We start from the raw sequence: 14,216 nt of genomic DNA on the forward strand, positions 1-14,216 counted from the left end.
CAACTTGACGCATCCTGGAGTCAGTCATCTAAGAGGAGAGCCTTGAATAAGGAATTGCCCACCTCAGATTGGACTGTGGGCATGTCTTGGGGATTATCTTGATTACTAACTGTGCAGGAAGACCCAGTCTACGTAGAGCAGTACTACCCCTAGCTCCTGTGCTTTATAAGGAAGCAAGGTAGGCATGAGTCTGAACAAACCAGTAGGCAGCTGTTCTTCATGAATTTTTTTTCCTTCACGCTCCTGTTTAAGCTCCTGCCTTGACTTCATTCAGTAATAAAGTGTGACTTGGAATTTTCGGTCACCGAAACCTTTCCTCTGCTAAATTGCTTTTAGTCAGTGTTCTTTCTTTCTTTCTTTTAAGAATTTTTATTTATTTTATGAATATGAATATACTGTGGCTGTCTTCAGAGACACCAGGAGAGGACATTGAATCCCATTACAAATGGTTGTGAGCCACCATGCAGTTGCTAGGAAGAGAACTCTGGAACTCTGGAAAAATGCTCAGTGTTCTTAACCACTGAGCCATCTCTCTAACTCCCAGAGGTTTTTATCCCAGAGAATATATATATATATATATATATATATATATATATATATTAAAATTTTAAATTTCATAGAATGTTGTACTGGTTTGAATAGAAAAGGCCCACACAGGCTCATATTTTTGATGCATGGTCATTAGGGTGTGTTACTACTTGACAGGGATTAGTAAATGTGGCCTTGTTAGAGGAAGTGTGTCACTGAGGGATGAAGCCCAAGTCAAATCCAGTGTTTCTCTCTTCCTGCTGCCTGCTGATCTTGATGTAGAACCCTCAGCTACCTCTTCAGCACTATGTTTGCTTGCATGTCACTATGCTTTCCATGATGATAAGGGTTTAACCTCTGAAACTATAAGCCAGTCCTGATGTGATCATGGTATCTCTTCACAGCAATAAAACACTGACTAAGACAATAGTAAAGATTTATATTTCTTAAAAGGGGATGCCTACCTTACGGTTTGTGAAGACTGAGTAACATTCTTTCACCAGCACAATTTTGATGATCTCTGGATCCATGATAGCCAATATAGGCTGTTGGCCCTCATAAAACCTAGGGGAAAAACAGAATGAACTGAACCTCAGAAGTCAGGTTCTACAGCTGGAGTCACACACAGTATTTCAGTCTCAAGCCCTGATGCACAGTACATATCCTCAGTTGTATAAAGCACCATAACATGAACTGTTAGTTCAAGTTCTGACCATAGAAGCCATTAGAGTCTCATGAAAGGAAGTCTAATGTGGCTGAAGAAGGAAAAAGGCAATTAGGACAAAACAGCCCTTTAAAGACATCCTGGTTATTGCCAATACCATTCTTGAGTGTTTAAATATTTCAGTATCTGGATTGGAGGTGTGGAGGTAGAGCCCTTTTCTATCAAGTGTGTGGCACTGGCTTGACCTCCAGAGATTAAAAAAAAAAAAATAGAGAAAATTACAAAATGACTCAAAGGTCAAAACAGTATGTATCAGAGGAAAGTTAGAGACAAGCTATTCAGTGTCTGTAATGATGTTGCAGAAGCATTTACTTAGGGTACACTAGAGGGCAACAACACATGCCTGGCATTGGTCACAATGTCTCTATGGACTGTTTCAACTCATCAATCCCTGTATACAGGCCTGTGGTTTCTAAAGATGGATGAGTAGTGATGAAGAGACAGATCCTTCTCCCACTTTCTTGTGTCTCACAATATAATGGGGGACACCTCCTACAAGTCTCCAAACCATCATCTGTACTGACAGTAAAGGATTACACCCTTGACTCAGCCACTCCACAAAACCACTGAAGACTTAACCTTGGGGAAGTAAACCACGGCTGAATAATTCCCTGAATTTCTTCTTCAGTGTCAGCAGAATTAGATGGTCAGGAAATACCCATATATACTTCTAGCAAAGTTCTTATCTTGGATTTAATTAGTGGACAAAAAGAAAAATTCTTACACAGATGTCTCATTCAGGACTGAACTATCTACAATCTCTTAGGGCCTATACATTAGCCAGTTGAAGATCTCCATCATAATCATGATCTACTGAAGAAAGGAGCTTTGCTGATGAGACCAAGAGGTGAGCTACTCCATGGGTCTAATAACAAGTTTGGAGCCCTTTCAATACTATGTCCATTTAGCAGAATGATAGTAGCAGATTCTCCTCCCAACACTCTGATCCTTGGAGAATTGGGGAGAAAGATTCTAAGAGCTTGAGGCAGAGGATGCCCAGAAAACTGGTCTGGACACAATGGGGCAGTTGTACAAATGGATCCACCCTGGTTGTCACAGCATGCACAATACCTTCACAAGCTCAAGATAGACAAAAATCCCAGCATGTAGAAGGAAGTGGGCACAAAGTCCCATCCTTTGCTGAGGATCCATTGGTGACTAATGAAGGCTACTCCCATTTCCTCCCCTCCAGTCCCCACCATCACCTTTTCCCTCCAATTTCATTTGTTCTCGCTCTTTTTATAAACCCTACTTACTTCTGCCAGTATGTTTGTGCATGTAGGGCCATCTAGTGCAGCATGAGATAGCTGTATGGGGGACCCATACCTGAAGAAGTTTTATCCTCCTATCAATCTGTGATTTGCCAACTTCTCAGCTAGGCGTGGGACTTTCTGACCATATCCCCACTCCATGCTGGAATTTTGTATGACTTGATCTTGTGTAGCTAGGGAGATCATAGACACTGAAGGAGAATGTAACACTACATGGACCTAACAAGATGATCAGCACAGCTCTCAGTTCTCAACAGAGAAGCTTCTTTTGGCACAGCAGTTCTCAACTTGTGGATTGCAACCATCAGAGAACACATATTTCTGATGGTCTTATGAACTTTGATACCCTTCAGTAGCAAACTTACATTTTTGAACTAATACCAAAAGTAAATTTATGGTTGGGGGTTCCTAAGATCATCAGAAAATATGTGTTTTGTGATGGCCATGACATGCAGGTTGAGAAGTGCTGTTTTAACAGAACATGGTGACTAGCACAGAGATCCACAACTGTTCAACATGCAGAGAGTAAGAGATTGTGGAGTGTTCATCTTATATGGAATATTGCTGTCCTACCCTGTTTTACTCACAGTTACTATTGCTGTAATGAAACACCAGGACCAAAAAGCAAGTTGGGGGAGGAAAATGTGTATTCCTATTCCACTTCCATATCTGTGTTCATTATTGAAGGAAGTCAGGACAGGAACTCAAACAGGACAGGAACCTGGAGGTAGGAGCTGATGCAGAGGCCATGGAAGAGTGCTACTTACAGGCTTTCCCAGCCTACTTTTTTATAGAACTCAGAAGTACCAGTCCTGGGTTGCCACCACCCACCATGAACTGGGCCATTCTCACCAATCACTAATTAAGAAAATATCCTGCATGCTTCGCTGCAGCACAGTCTTATGGAGGCATTTTCTCAATTGAGGCCTCCTCCTCTCAGATGACTTCAGCTTGTGTCCAGTTGACATAAAACTATCCAGCACCCCTCCCACTTCCAAGACTCAGGGATCAATCTGGAAGATGATCCAGATAGGGTGGAATGACTGTAAGAGCCAGAGGCAACAGATGACTCCAGAGAAACTGTTTTTTGGATACAGCAGTGCAGTACCACATTTGAACTCACATCAATTATGACTGCGTGCACAGAATTGTAAGGACTTTCCATGTTTCTGAGGTTGTGAACATAGTCTTAATTTATTAAAAGCGAGAGGTGGTAAGCCTTGGGTTTGGGGGCTACCAAATCTCAGAGGGTGTCATGGCAGACAACACTGTCAACTGAACTCATACTGTTCAACTTGCTGCCTGTGATGTGCACCACATCAAAAGGCTTCACCACATGAACAGTGTGCTCACACTGTCCTCATGCAGGGAAGTACATTATCCTAATTAGTATGTGGAATGGAAAACTCCAGAAGACTTACCCCCACATTTTTCCATACTTTTTATAGCAATCTTGATCAAATTTCCACATACCCTGAGAAGACAAAAAAAAAAAAAATGAAACTGGTTGTTGTTCTGTTACATGATGACTGCTTCCTAACCTGGGCCAAATTACTGACTGCTCACAAAACTGGGCTTCCTGTTTCACTGGCAAACACTGGCAAGTTCTTTATTTTATGTTATTTTCATTTTTAAAAATTTAATTTACATTACATCCCACTCACTGATCCCCTGCCAGTAACCTCCTCCTACAATCCTTCTCCCCTCACTCTCTCCTTCCCTCTGAGTGTGTGGGGGTATCACTGAGTATCCCCCCATCTTGGCAATTCAAGTATCTATTAGGCTGGGGGCTTCCTCTCCCAGTGAGATTATACAAGGAAGCCCAAGTAGAAGAAAATACCCCACATACAGGCAACAATTTTGAGATAGCCCTCCTGTTTCAGTTGTTTCCAATCCACATAAAGACCAAGCTGCACATCTGCTACATATATGTGGGGAGGCCTATGTCCAGCCTGTGTATGTTCCTTGGTTGGTGGTTCAGACTCTGGAAGCCCTAAGGGTCCCCAAGGTTAGTTGACTCTGTTGGTCTTCCTGTGGAGTTCCTATCTCCTTCAGGGCCCACAATCCTTCCTCCTATTCTTTCATAAGAGTTCCCAAGCTCCATCCACTGTTTGGCTATGAGTGTCTGTATTTGTCTGAGTCAGCTGTTAGGTGGAGCAAAGGCAAGTTCTTATTAGAGATATCTAAAGACATCTAAAGCATTCTCCTAGTTGAACACACTGTTTCTGACTTCTGACATCACAGAACCTCCCCCTGATTTTTTGTTGTTGTTGTTTCTGTTTTTGTTTCTCTGTGTAGCCCTGGCTGTCCTGAACTCATTCAGTAGATCAGGTTGGCCTCTAACTCACAGAGATCTGCATGCCTCTGCCTCCAGAGAACTGGAATTAAGGCATCTGCCAACATCCCAGTGCCCTAGGAGGTACATGTTTTAATCCCAGCACTCGGGAGGCAGAAGGAGAAAGATTTTTTAAGAGTTTAAAGCCAGTCTGACCTACATGTACAGTCCAAATCAAGATGGCTATATGTTGAGACACTGTCACACGCCCATAAGTCCCACTCAAAACTTTGAGGCTGGAGAGACAGTTATGGAATTAAGTGTAGTGTCTGCAATAACAGAAGAAACAAGTCCAGTTCTCAACTCCAACATGGCAATCTACAACTATCTGTAACTCTAGTTCCAGGGATCTGACATCATCTTCTGACCTCTACAGGCACCAGGCTCACATGTGGTGCATAGACATAAGTGCAGACCAATACTCATAACCATAAATAAAAACAGATAAATCTAATTGTAAAAGAAATTGCAACTATAGGAAATAAAAGAACAGGCAGGTAGTGATAGCACCTGCCTTTAATTCCAGCACTTGGGAAGCAGAAGCAGGTGGATCTCTGAGTTCCAGGGCAGCCTGGTCTCTAGAGTGAGTTCCAAGACAGCTACAGATATACAGAGAAACACAATCTCAAAAAAATCAATCAATACAGATAGAAATGAATGAGCTTAAACACTACGCACATCAGAGTAGTTGAAAATGGTGCCAAATAAAGGTAGAGGTTTTGGTCCAGGAATTCCTAGTTTCTTAAACAAGCCATGAGAATAGGTCCCGTATCTGTAATGTAACAGAGAAATACAAGTTTATACATATAGACATGTGTCAGTCATGACTCAGGAACTGCAAGAATCAAACCCAAAATGTAACATCTAAATGGCAAATAGGAGTAAAAACCCAAACAGCTACAGTCCCAATTACTCTCCTCTCCATTGTCCTACACTGTCAAAATGATGGGATAGAGATAGTGGAAGCTGCTGTACTTCCAGTCCACCAGAATATCATTGATGAAAAGCCCCAGATTTGGATGTTAGAGTCTCAGGGATTCAGGCTCAAAGCTTCCCAGGGTGTTCCATTTGCTCTTGTCCATTTAGAAAATTTCCTGAAGCAATGACCCTCATTAGATAAAACGGGGGTTTTTTATTTGCATCACTGAATGTACGTAGTGCCACAGAGTCATGGAGACCTTATGGTATTGTTCTTCCAGACTGGTCAGAGACTTAAATGTTTGCTTTTCTCTAAGCCAGAAGTTTGTTAGAGACTCTCACAGTTCTGAAAATTGCCTTTTTAGAAAGACCTGGAATCAGTCATGGAGTTCTTATGTCCATATAATGACAATTGAGTTCATGACTGACACTGGCTTCAGAGAAATTTCAGAGACTCCCAAGATTCTCTGACTTGGAATCTGGTTGAGTTAAGCTATAGAGAAGGCTATTTCCAGTATGTTCCCTTAGTGGCCAAGGCATTGTTTAAAGACCATTCATCTCATGGGTCAATCTGGACCTCAAATTGGTGATAATCATCTGAGAACCATGGTGTCAGATAGAATTTTATTTATCATGATGGTCAGGGTGGTGGTTTGAATGAAAATAGCATGTCATAGGCCCATATGAAGTGTTACTATTAGATGTGTGGCCATGTTGGAAGAAGTATGTCACTCTAGGCAGCATTTGAGTTTTAACTGCTCAAGCCAAGACTAGCTACACAATGTCTTCCTTCTGCCTGTTTATCCACATGTAGAACTCTCAGCTCCTTCTCCAGCATCATGTCTGCCTATGCTTCCCACAAAGAAGATAATGGACTAAAACCCCTGAAATTGTAAGCCAGTCCAAAGTAAATGTTTTCCTTATTAGAAGTTTCCAGGGCCATGATGTTCCTTCACAGCAATAGAAACACCAACTATGGCATAAATTGGTACCAAAGACTGGGATATTGCTATAATAGTGCAAACCAGCTCTTGAATGTTGACTTTAGGACGCTGGGGGTAAGAAACAGCTGAATGCTTTAAGTGGACCTTAATGGGCCATCCTAGTAGGAACATGGAAGACAGTGGTACTGGGGTAATTTGAATTGTGAAGGTCTGACTCAACATGTTTCTAAGGAGAAGAATGTTAATATGTGGCCTAGAGGCTGTTTTTGTAATAGTTTAGCAAGGAATGTAGCTGCATGCTGCCTGTATCCCCCCCCCCCTAAAAAATTATCCAAGGCTAAATCCAAGAGATGGATTAACAGCATTGGCAGAGATTTCCAGACATCATAGTATTGAAAGTTGTTTGGTTGGTTGTAGCCACACTTTTGCAGATTTATGAAAAGGAACAGAGTGAGCAAGGGAGACTACAAATGAACAATTTAAGGAGAAAGGGCATGAGCAAGTATAAACAGATTAATAAAGACCCTGATGCTAAGTGGAATAAAGGGAGTGGTGACTTCAGTGCAAGACCTCACCCAGCTAGGCTTCCATCTTGTGAGAAGGAATTAAAGAAAACATCTCTAAATACAGAACTCAGGAGGCAGAAGCAGGTGGATCTCTGAGTATGAGGCCTACCTCATATTCTGTTAATCCATCTCTTGGATTTAGCCTTGGATAATTTTTTGGGGGGGTGGGATACAGGCAGCATGCAGCTGCATGTTCTACAGAGAGAGTTCCAGCAGTGAAGCAACCCACAGAGTACAGAAAGCTGTTGAACATGTAATATAATTAGAAAGAAGGCATGTTCCAACTCCAGTAAGCAGCTAAACTTGGCAGCTTCGGCCACATTCTTCTGGCTTTAGTGTCAAGGACAGAAGAAAAGTGTTACCAGCTGTTGGGAACACAAAAAGGGGGGGGGAGCTGGGAAAAAGTGGGGAGGAAAAATATGCCATGTCCAGCCAGAGTTCCTGTACTCTGGGCAGGCAGATGCCAGGAGACTGCCAGGCACTTTTCCACAGGGCCCCAGGTGAGCATGCCTGACCCACGCAGTGGTAGGTAGAGAAAGGGGCAGCCCCCTGACTGGGGACCTCCCCGGAGCTACCTTGCTAAAGCCCCATGGTTGCAGGAGAGAGGGATGAGGGAAGGATTTCCCAACACTAACCAGAGTGTGCAGCTGGTCTTGAAGGAGCAGAGACTGTCTATGGTTTAAGAGCTTTATTATAGAAATGCAGGAGGGAAAGAGAGAAGGTAGAGAAGGGTGAAGGAGAAGACAAAGAGAAAGGGAAGAGGAGAGAGAACTGAGAGGTGAGGGGACAAAGGAGTAAGAGTAAGAGAGCATGGTGGGGGCTAAGCACCCCTTTTTGTGGTCTTCACTGTTGCTAGGTAACTGGGGAGGAGTTTAGCCTGGAGGTCAGAAGCTTGGGGCATTGCTTATGTGATTATTGACCATGCTTCTATTGTGGGAGCTGTGGTGGATGGTAACTTAGGCAGAGGCCGGAGTTCCAGGAGAATGAGGGAATACCTACCATGTCATGTAGGTGAATTATAACCATCAGGGTTCAGGCCTCAGCTCAACTGGAGACCAGCCTGCAATTCCCCACATCTCTCTATGACAAAGGGAAGCTGCTGAGGTCAGGCATCTGTTAGAGGTATCCCTGCTTAGAGGCCTAGAGAGACCACTGTATGGAGCTGCGATGTTTGGTAAAGCCTGGACTGCCTAGAGACCCTAGGATGTTGGAGATGCCACAGCTATGGAACATCTGCCCAGAAAAGCTGCTAAAAGAGAGTGGAATAAGCTCGAGAAACAAAAATGTATTGCAGTAAACAAAGCTGAAAGGAGTTGGAGATCTGAATAGTCTTTTGACATCATATATTGAGATGCAGAGTTTGGAGTTTTCCCAACTGGTTTTTGGTCTTGTTTTTTTTCCAGTAATTCCTCATTATGTTCCCTTCCCTTCCCTTCCCTTCCCTTCCCTTCCCTTCCCTTCCCTTCCCTTCCCTTCCCTTCCCTTCCCTTCCCTTCCCTTCCCTTCCCTTCCCTTCCCTTCCCTTCCCTTCCCTTCCCTTCCCTTCCCTTCCCTTCCCTTCCCTTCCCTTCCCTTCCCTTCCCTTCCCTTCCCTTCCCTTCCCTTCCCTTCCCTTCCCTTCCCTTCCCTTCCCTTCCCTTCCCTTCCCTTCCCTTCCCTTCCCTTCCCTTCCCTTCCCTTCCCTTCCCTTCCCTTCCCTTTTGAATGGTAATGTATATCCTGTGCCATTATATTTTGTAAATATGTAATCTTCTTTTCTATTTTGATTTTACAGAAGATTAAAGTTAAGAGATTGCATGAGTCTCAGAAGAAACTTGGAACTTTGGACTTTTAAACAGTGCTGATACTGTAATAGATTATGGAAACTTTCAAAGTTTGACTATGATATGGCTACAAACCTATGGGAGCCAAGGAGTGGAATGTAGTGATCTGAATGAAAATGAGCCCCATAGGCCTACACATTCCTACAGGGAATACACTATTAGGAGTTGTGGCCTTGTTGAAAGAAGTATGTCATTGGGAGTGAGTGGGCTTTGAAATTTCAGATGCTCAAGCCAGGCCCCGTGACATTCTCTTGTCCTGCTGATCCAGATGTAGAACTCTCAACTACTTCTCCAGCACCATGATGATAATTGACTGAAACTGCAAGCCAGCTACAATTAAATGTTTTATTAAGAGTTGCCATGGTGATGGTGTCCCTACATAGCAATAGAAACCCAAACTAAGACAGTCATAAATGAGGAAGATTATTTCCCGTGTATGGCAATTCAATGTGTACAGAGTTCTACTAAGTTAGGTGCTCCATGGGGCAATGCCAAAGAACTCCGATGGAGCCAGCTTGTGAGGAAGAAATGCCAAAAAGCTGCTCATGAGAAATGAATTTCTAGGACTCTCCTCCTGGAAGTCTGACGAAACTCAGCTCTCCAGTTTGGGTCAGTTTGACAGGCGTAAAGCATGGAAGCTATTCTTGAGGATCAGAGTTCCATGGAAATTCCCCTCCCGGGGATGTGGTGTTTTCTCCTAACCCATAATAATCAAATTTCCACCATGTTAGTCTAATGTATAGATTCACGTGCACTCTATTAAGCATTACCTTATAGTAAATGCCTTTTAAGATTGTATTCTAACATAGCTAAAGCCTTTTCCCAGTGTTCTTAGATTCCAGATAGCAGCAAGGAGTTTAACCTATTCAGTAACTAATTTAGCTCTACCATAAAACAATTAAGCACTAGCCATAAATTCAGTTGTCTACAGAAAGAGTCTGAAATTCTCACTGAGATAAAAATTCTTATTACAGACTACATCCCATGCCAAGAGCAAATTAATATACTATACTGAATAATGGGAATTCTCCAGACATAAATAAGAATTAACAAGGCCTAAGAATTCCAAGGTCCATGAAACTACTTTATTCCTGAAGCCAGGCAAAAGTTTATACCCCCCTAGCCCAATTAACACTAAAGTGTGAATCCAAAGCAGGTGCTAATCTCTAAAGTAAACATAGTCCTTTTGAAGTCACTCCTCTTGCATCTGGAGGGATACTGATCCCTAGCATAAACATTTATCTGGTTCCTGCAAATTCTTTTTGTGGTCACTCCTCTTGCACCTGGAAAACTTCAATGTACCATATCTGTATCATATCATTTACAATTTATGATATTCGCTGTAATATAATTAGTCTAAGCTCGACCAGAAAATTACATTCAGATTCTGCACAACCTCTCCTGTGTATGTCTGTTTGTCAAAACATCCTAAGCTTTGCCCACCTACTCTAGAGAACCATTTTACGCAGGCACGGGACCCAGAGGGTCTGTGGCAGGGCAAAGCTACTATCACTGATGATGTAGCACATCCTAAATTCTCATGATGCTAAAGACTTCCCGACTCCAGGATGACTGACACATAGTACATGTGGGAGAAGAAGCAAGACTGAGAGATATAATTCTGCAGATTACTGTAAGCTTTCATACAAGGGAAGTCTGATCATAGCAAACTTAGAAATTATAGCAGAAATGCTTATTTTGTATAGAGGGTTGATCTGACCCAAGAATGATTTGATTTGCAAGACAAAGGAACTTCAGAAGGTCAGGCTCTTCCTATCAATAACAGATTAAGTATATGGCATAAAATATGGACATATACATGTTTCAGACATGCAAATTAATACCTCTTTCCCCTCATTTTTTAAAATTAAATTTTAATTATTTTACATATATGAGTGTTTTGTCTTCACTAATGCCTATGTACTACATATATTCAGTGGCCATGGAGGGCAGAAGAGAGTCCTGAAGCTATTGGAATAACAGTTACCCACCATGTGGGAACTGGCTTTAAACCCCAATTTTTCTGAAAAAAAAATTTTTTTTAACTGCGGAGCTATCTCTCTAGTCCATTCTCTCTTTGTTAGTGGTGAGACTTGAACTCAATGCAGTTTCTAAACATTTGCTACAAATCAAGTGAAACTCATAAACATTATCAAATACAGTCAAGAATTTGCATAAAGTCACATGTACTAAAGGATCACCAAGGAACACCTCAACAAGGCCTGACTAGTAACTGAGATGCCTCCTGCAAGATTGTGCTTTCTGCTTGTCTTAGGGTTTGACTGCTGTGAACCATTCTCTGGCACCATGACCAAGGAAAATCTTATTAGGACATTTAATTAGGATTGGCTTACAGGTTCAGAGGTTCAGTCCATTATCATAAAGGCATTATCAACATAGCAGCATCCAGGCAGGAAGGTGAAGGAGGAGGTGAGAGTTCTACATCTTCATCTGAAGGCTGTGAGGAGAAGACTGGCATCCAGGGAGCTAGAATGAGGGTCTTAAAACCCACACTCACAATGACACACTTGCCCCTATAATGCCTAGGCTGTTCTCAAGATTCTCAAAGCTTGGAAAGGCTATGGTTGCTAATGTTACTGTGCTAAAATGTTCCACAAGAAGCAACTTCCTAATAGTGCCACTGCCTGCACCAAAAATACTCAAAACACTACACTTCTTTTTGCTTTAAAAAAAAAAAAATTCGACATCCGGCCGGATCAGCGCCGGGGTAGCGGGAGCGCAGGGTTGACTGACACTCGCCAGCTACCCACGACCCCCGCCGCAGGATTTTGGGACTGCTGGTGAGTGGAACACAGCTTCTGCTCCAGTCCAATCACGCGGGACCTGAGACTGCTCTGGTTGGGGAGAGAGAAATCCGGCCTACATAGGGCCACAACCCTCTTCCGGTCAGAAAAGCACCGGGGCAGCTGGGGCGCAGGGTCTGCTGACACTCGCCAGCTACCCACAACACCCACCACAGGATCTTAAGACTTCTGGTGAGTGGAGCACAGCTTCTGCTCCAATCCAATTGCACGCGGGACCAGAGACTGCATTAGTTAGGGAAGCAAAAAAACGGCCTGTGTAGGACCACAGGCCTCTTCCGGCTGGACCAGCACCGGGGTACCATCAGCTACCCACGACCCCCGCCGCAGGATTTAGAGGCTGCTGGTGAGTGGAACACAGCTTCTGCTCCAATCTTTATACAGTGACAACGATAACAACTAACCCCAGAGATTACCAGATGGCGAAAGGTAAACGTAATAATCTTACTAACAGAAACCAAGACCACTCACCATCATCAGAACCCAGCACCCCCACTTCGCCCAGTCCAGGGCACCCCAACACACCGGAAAAGCTAGACACGGATTTAAAAGCATATCTCCTGATGATGATAGAGAACTTCAAGAAGGACTTTAATAACACACTTAAAGAAATGCAGGAGAACACTGCTAAACAGGCAGAAGACAATAAAGAGAAAGCACAAAAATCCCTTAAAGAATTGCAGGAGAACACTGCTAAAGAGTTACAAATCCTTAAAGAAAAACACGATAACATAATCAAACAGGTAGAAGTCCTTACAGAAAAACAGGAAAACACATCCAAACAGATGATGGAAATGAACAAAACCATACTAGACCTAAAAAGGGAAGTAGACACAATAAAGAAAACCCAAAATGAGGCAACACTGGAGATAGAAACCCTAGGAAAGAAATCTGGAACCATAGATACCAGCATCAGCAACAGAATACAAGAGATGGAAGAGAGAATCTCAGGTGCAGAAGATTCCATAGAGAACATCGGCACAACAATCAAGGAAAATGTAAAATGCAAAAAGATCCTAACTCAAAACATCCAAGAAATACAGGACGCAATGAGAAGACCAAACCTACGGATAATAGGAGTGGATGAGAATGAAGATTTTCAACTCAAAGGACCAGCAAACATCTTCAACAAAATTATAGAAGAAAACTTCCCAAATCTAAAGAAAGAGATGCCCATGAACATACAAGAAGCCTACAGAACTCCAAATAGACTGGACCAGAAAAGAAATACCTCCCGACACATAATAATCAGAGCAACAAATGCTCTAAATAAAGATAGAATACTAAAAGCAGTAAGAGAAAAAGGCCAAGTAACATATAAAGGCAAGCCTATCAGAATTACACCAGATTTTTCACCAGAGACTATGAAAGCCAGAAGATCCTGGACGGATGTTATACAGACACAAAAAGAACACAAATTCCAGCCCAGGCTACTATACCCAGCCAAACTCTCAATTAACATAGATGGAGAAACCAAAGTATTCCATGACAAAACCAAATTCACACATTATCTCTCCACGAATCCAGCCCTTCAAAGGATAATAACAGAAAAAAAACCAATACAAGGACAGGAACCACGCCCTAGAAACAACAAGAAGGTAATCCCTCAACAAACCTAAAAGAAGACAGCCACAAGAACAAAATGCCAACTTTAACAACAAAAATAACAGGAAACAACAATTACTTTTCCTTAATATCTCTTAATATCAATGGACTCAACTCCCCGATAAAAAGACATAGACTAACAAACTGGCTACACAAACAAGACCCAACATTTTGCTGCTTACAGGAAACTCATCTCAGAGAAAAGGATAGACACTACCTCAGAATGAAAGGCTGGAAAACAATTTTCCAAGCAAATGGCATGAAGAAACAAGCTGGAGTAGCCATTCTAATATCTGATAAGATTGACTTCCAACCCAAAGTCATTAAAAAAGACAGGGAGGGACACTTCATACTCATCAAAGGTAAAATCCTCCAAGAGGAACTATCAATCCTGAATATCTATGCTCCAAATACAAAGGCAGCCACATTCATTAAAGAAACTTTAGTAAATCTCAAAGCACACATTGCACCTCATACAATAATAGTGGGAGACTTCAACACACCACTTTCACCAATGGACAGATCATGGAAACAGAAACTAAACAGGGACACAGTGAAACTAAGAGAAATTATGAATCAAATGGATCTGGCAGATATCTACAGAACATTCTATCCTAAAACAAAAGGATATACCTTCTTCTCAGCACCTCATGGTACCTTCTCCAAAATTGACCACATAA

At 42.3% G+C, this 14,216-nt stretch overlaps 1 protein-coding gene across 2 annotated transcripts in view; it reads right to left on the reverse strand.

Moving 5' to 3' along the window:
• LOC110288451 (cytochrome P450 3A25) overlaps window positions 1-14,216 on the reverse strand; it is a 53,350-nt gene that overhangs the window by 21,015 nt on the left and 18,119 nt on the right. For both annotated transcript variants that reach the window (XM_085837428.1, XM_085837427.1), the window contains exons 2-4: window positions 5,537-5,630; window positions 3,945-3,997; window positions 993-1,092 (exon numbers count right to left, since the gene is read on the reverse strand). In XM_085837428.1, coding sequence (XP_085693554.1) covers window positions 993-1,092; window positions 3,945-3,994 — 150 coding nt within the window. In that variant the 5' untranslated portion in view covers window positions 3,995-3,997; window positions 5,537-5,630. The remainder of the gene's footprint in view (window positions 1-992; window positions 1,093-3,944; window positions 3,998-5,536; window positions 5,631-14,216) is intronic.

This window comes from Mus caroli, unplaced genomic scaffold, assembly GCF_978045245.1.
Source record: "Mus caroli unplaced genomic scaffold, Mus_caroli_1 scaffold_4, whole genome shotgun sequence".
In the NCBI taxonomy this organism is placed as follows: Eukaryota; Metazoa; Chordata; class Mammalia; order Rodentia; family Muridae; genus Mus; species Mus caroli.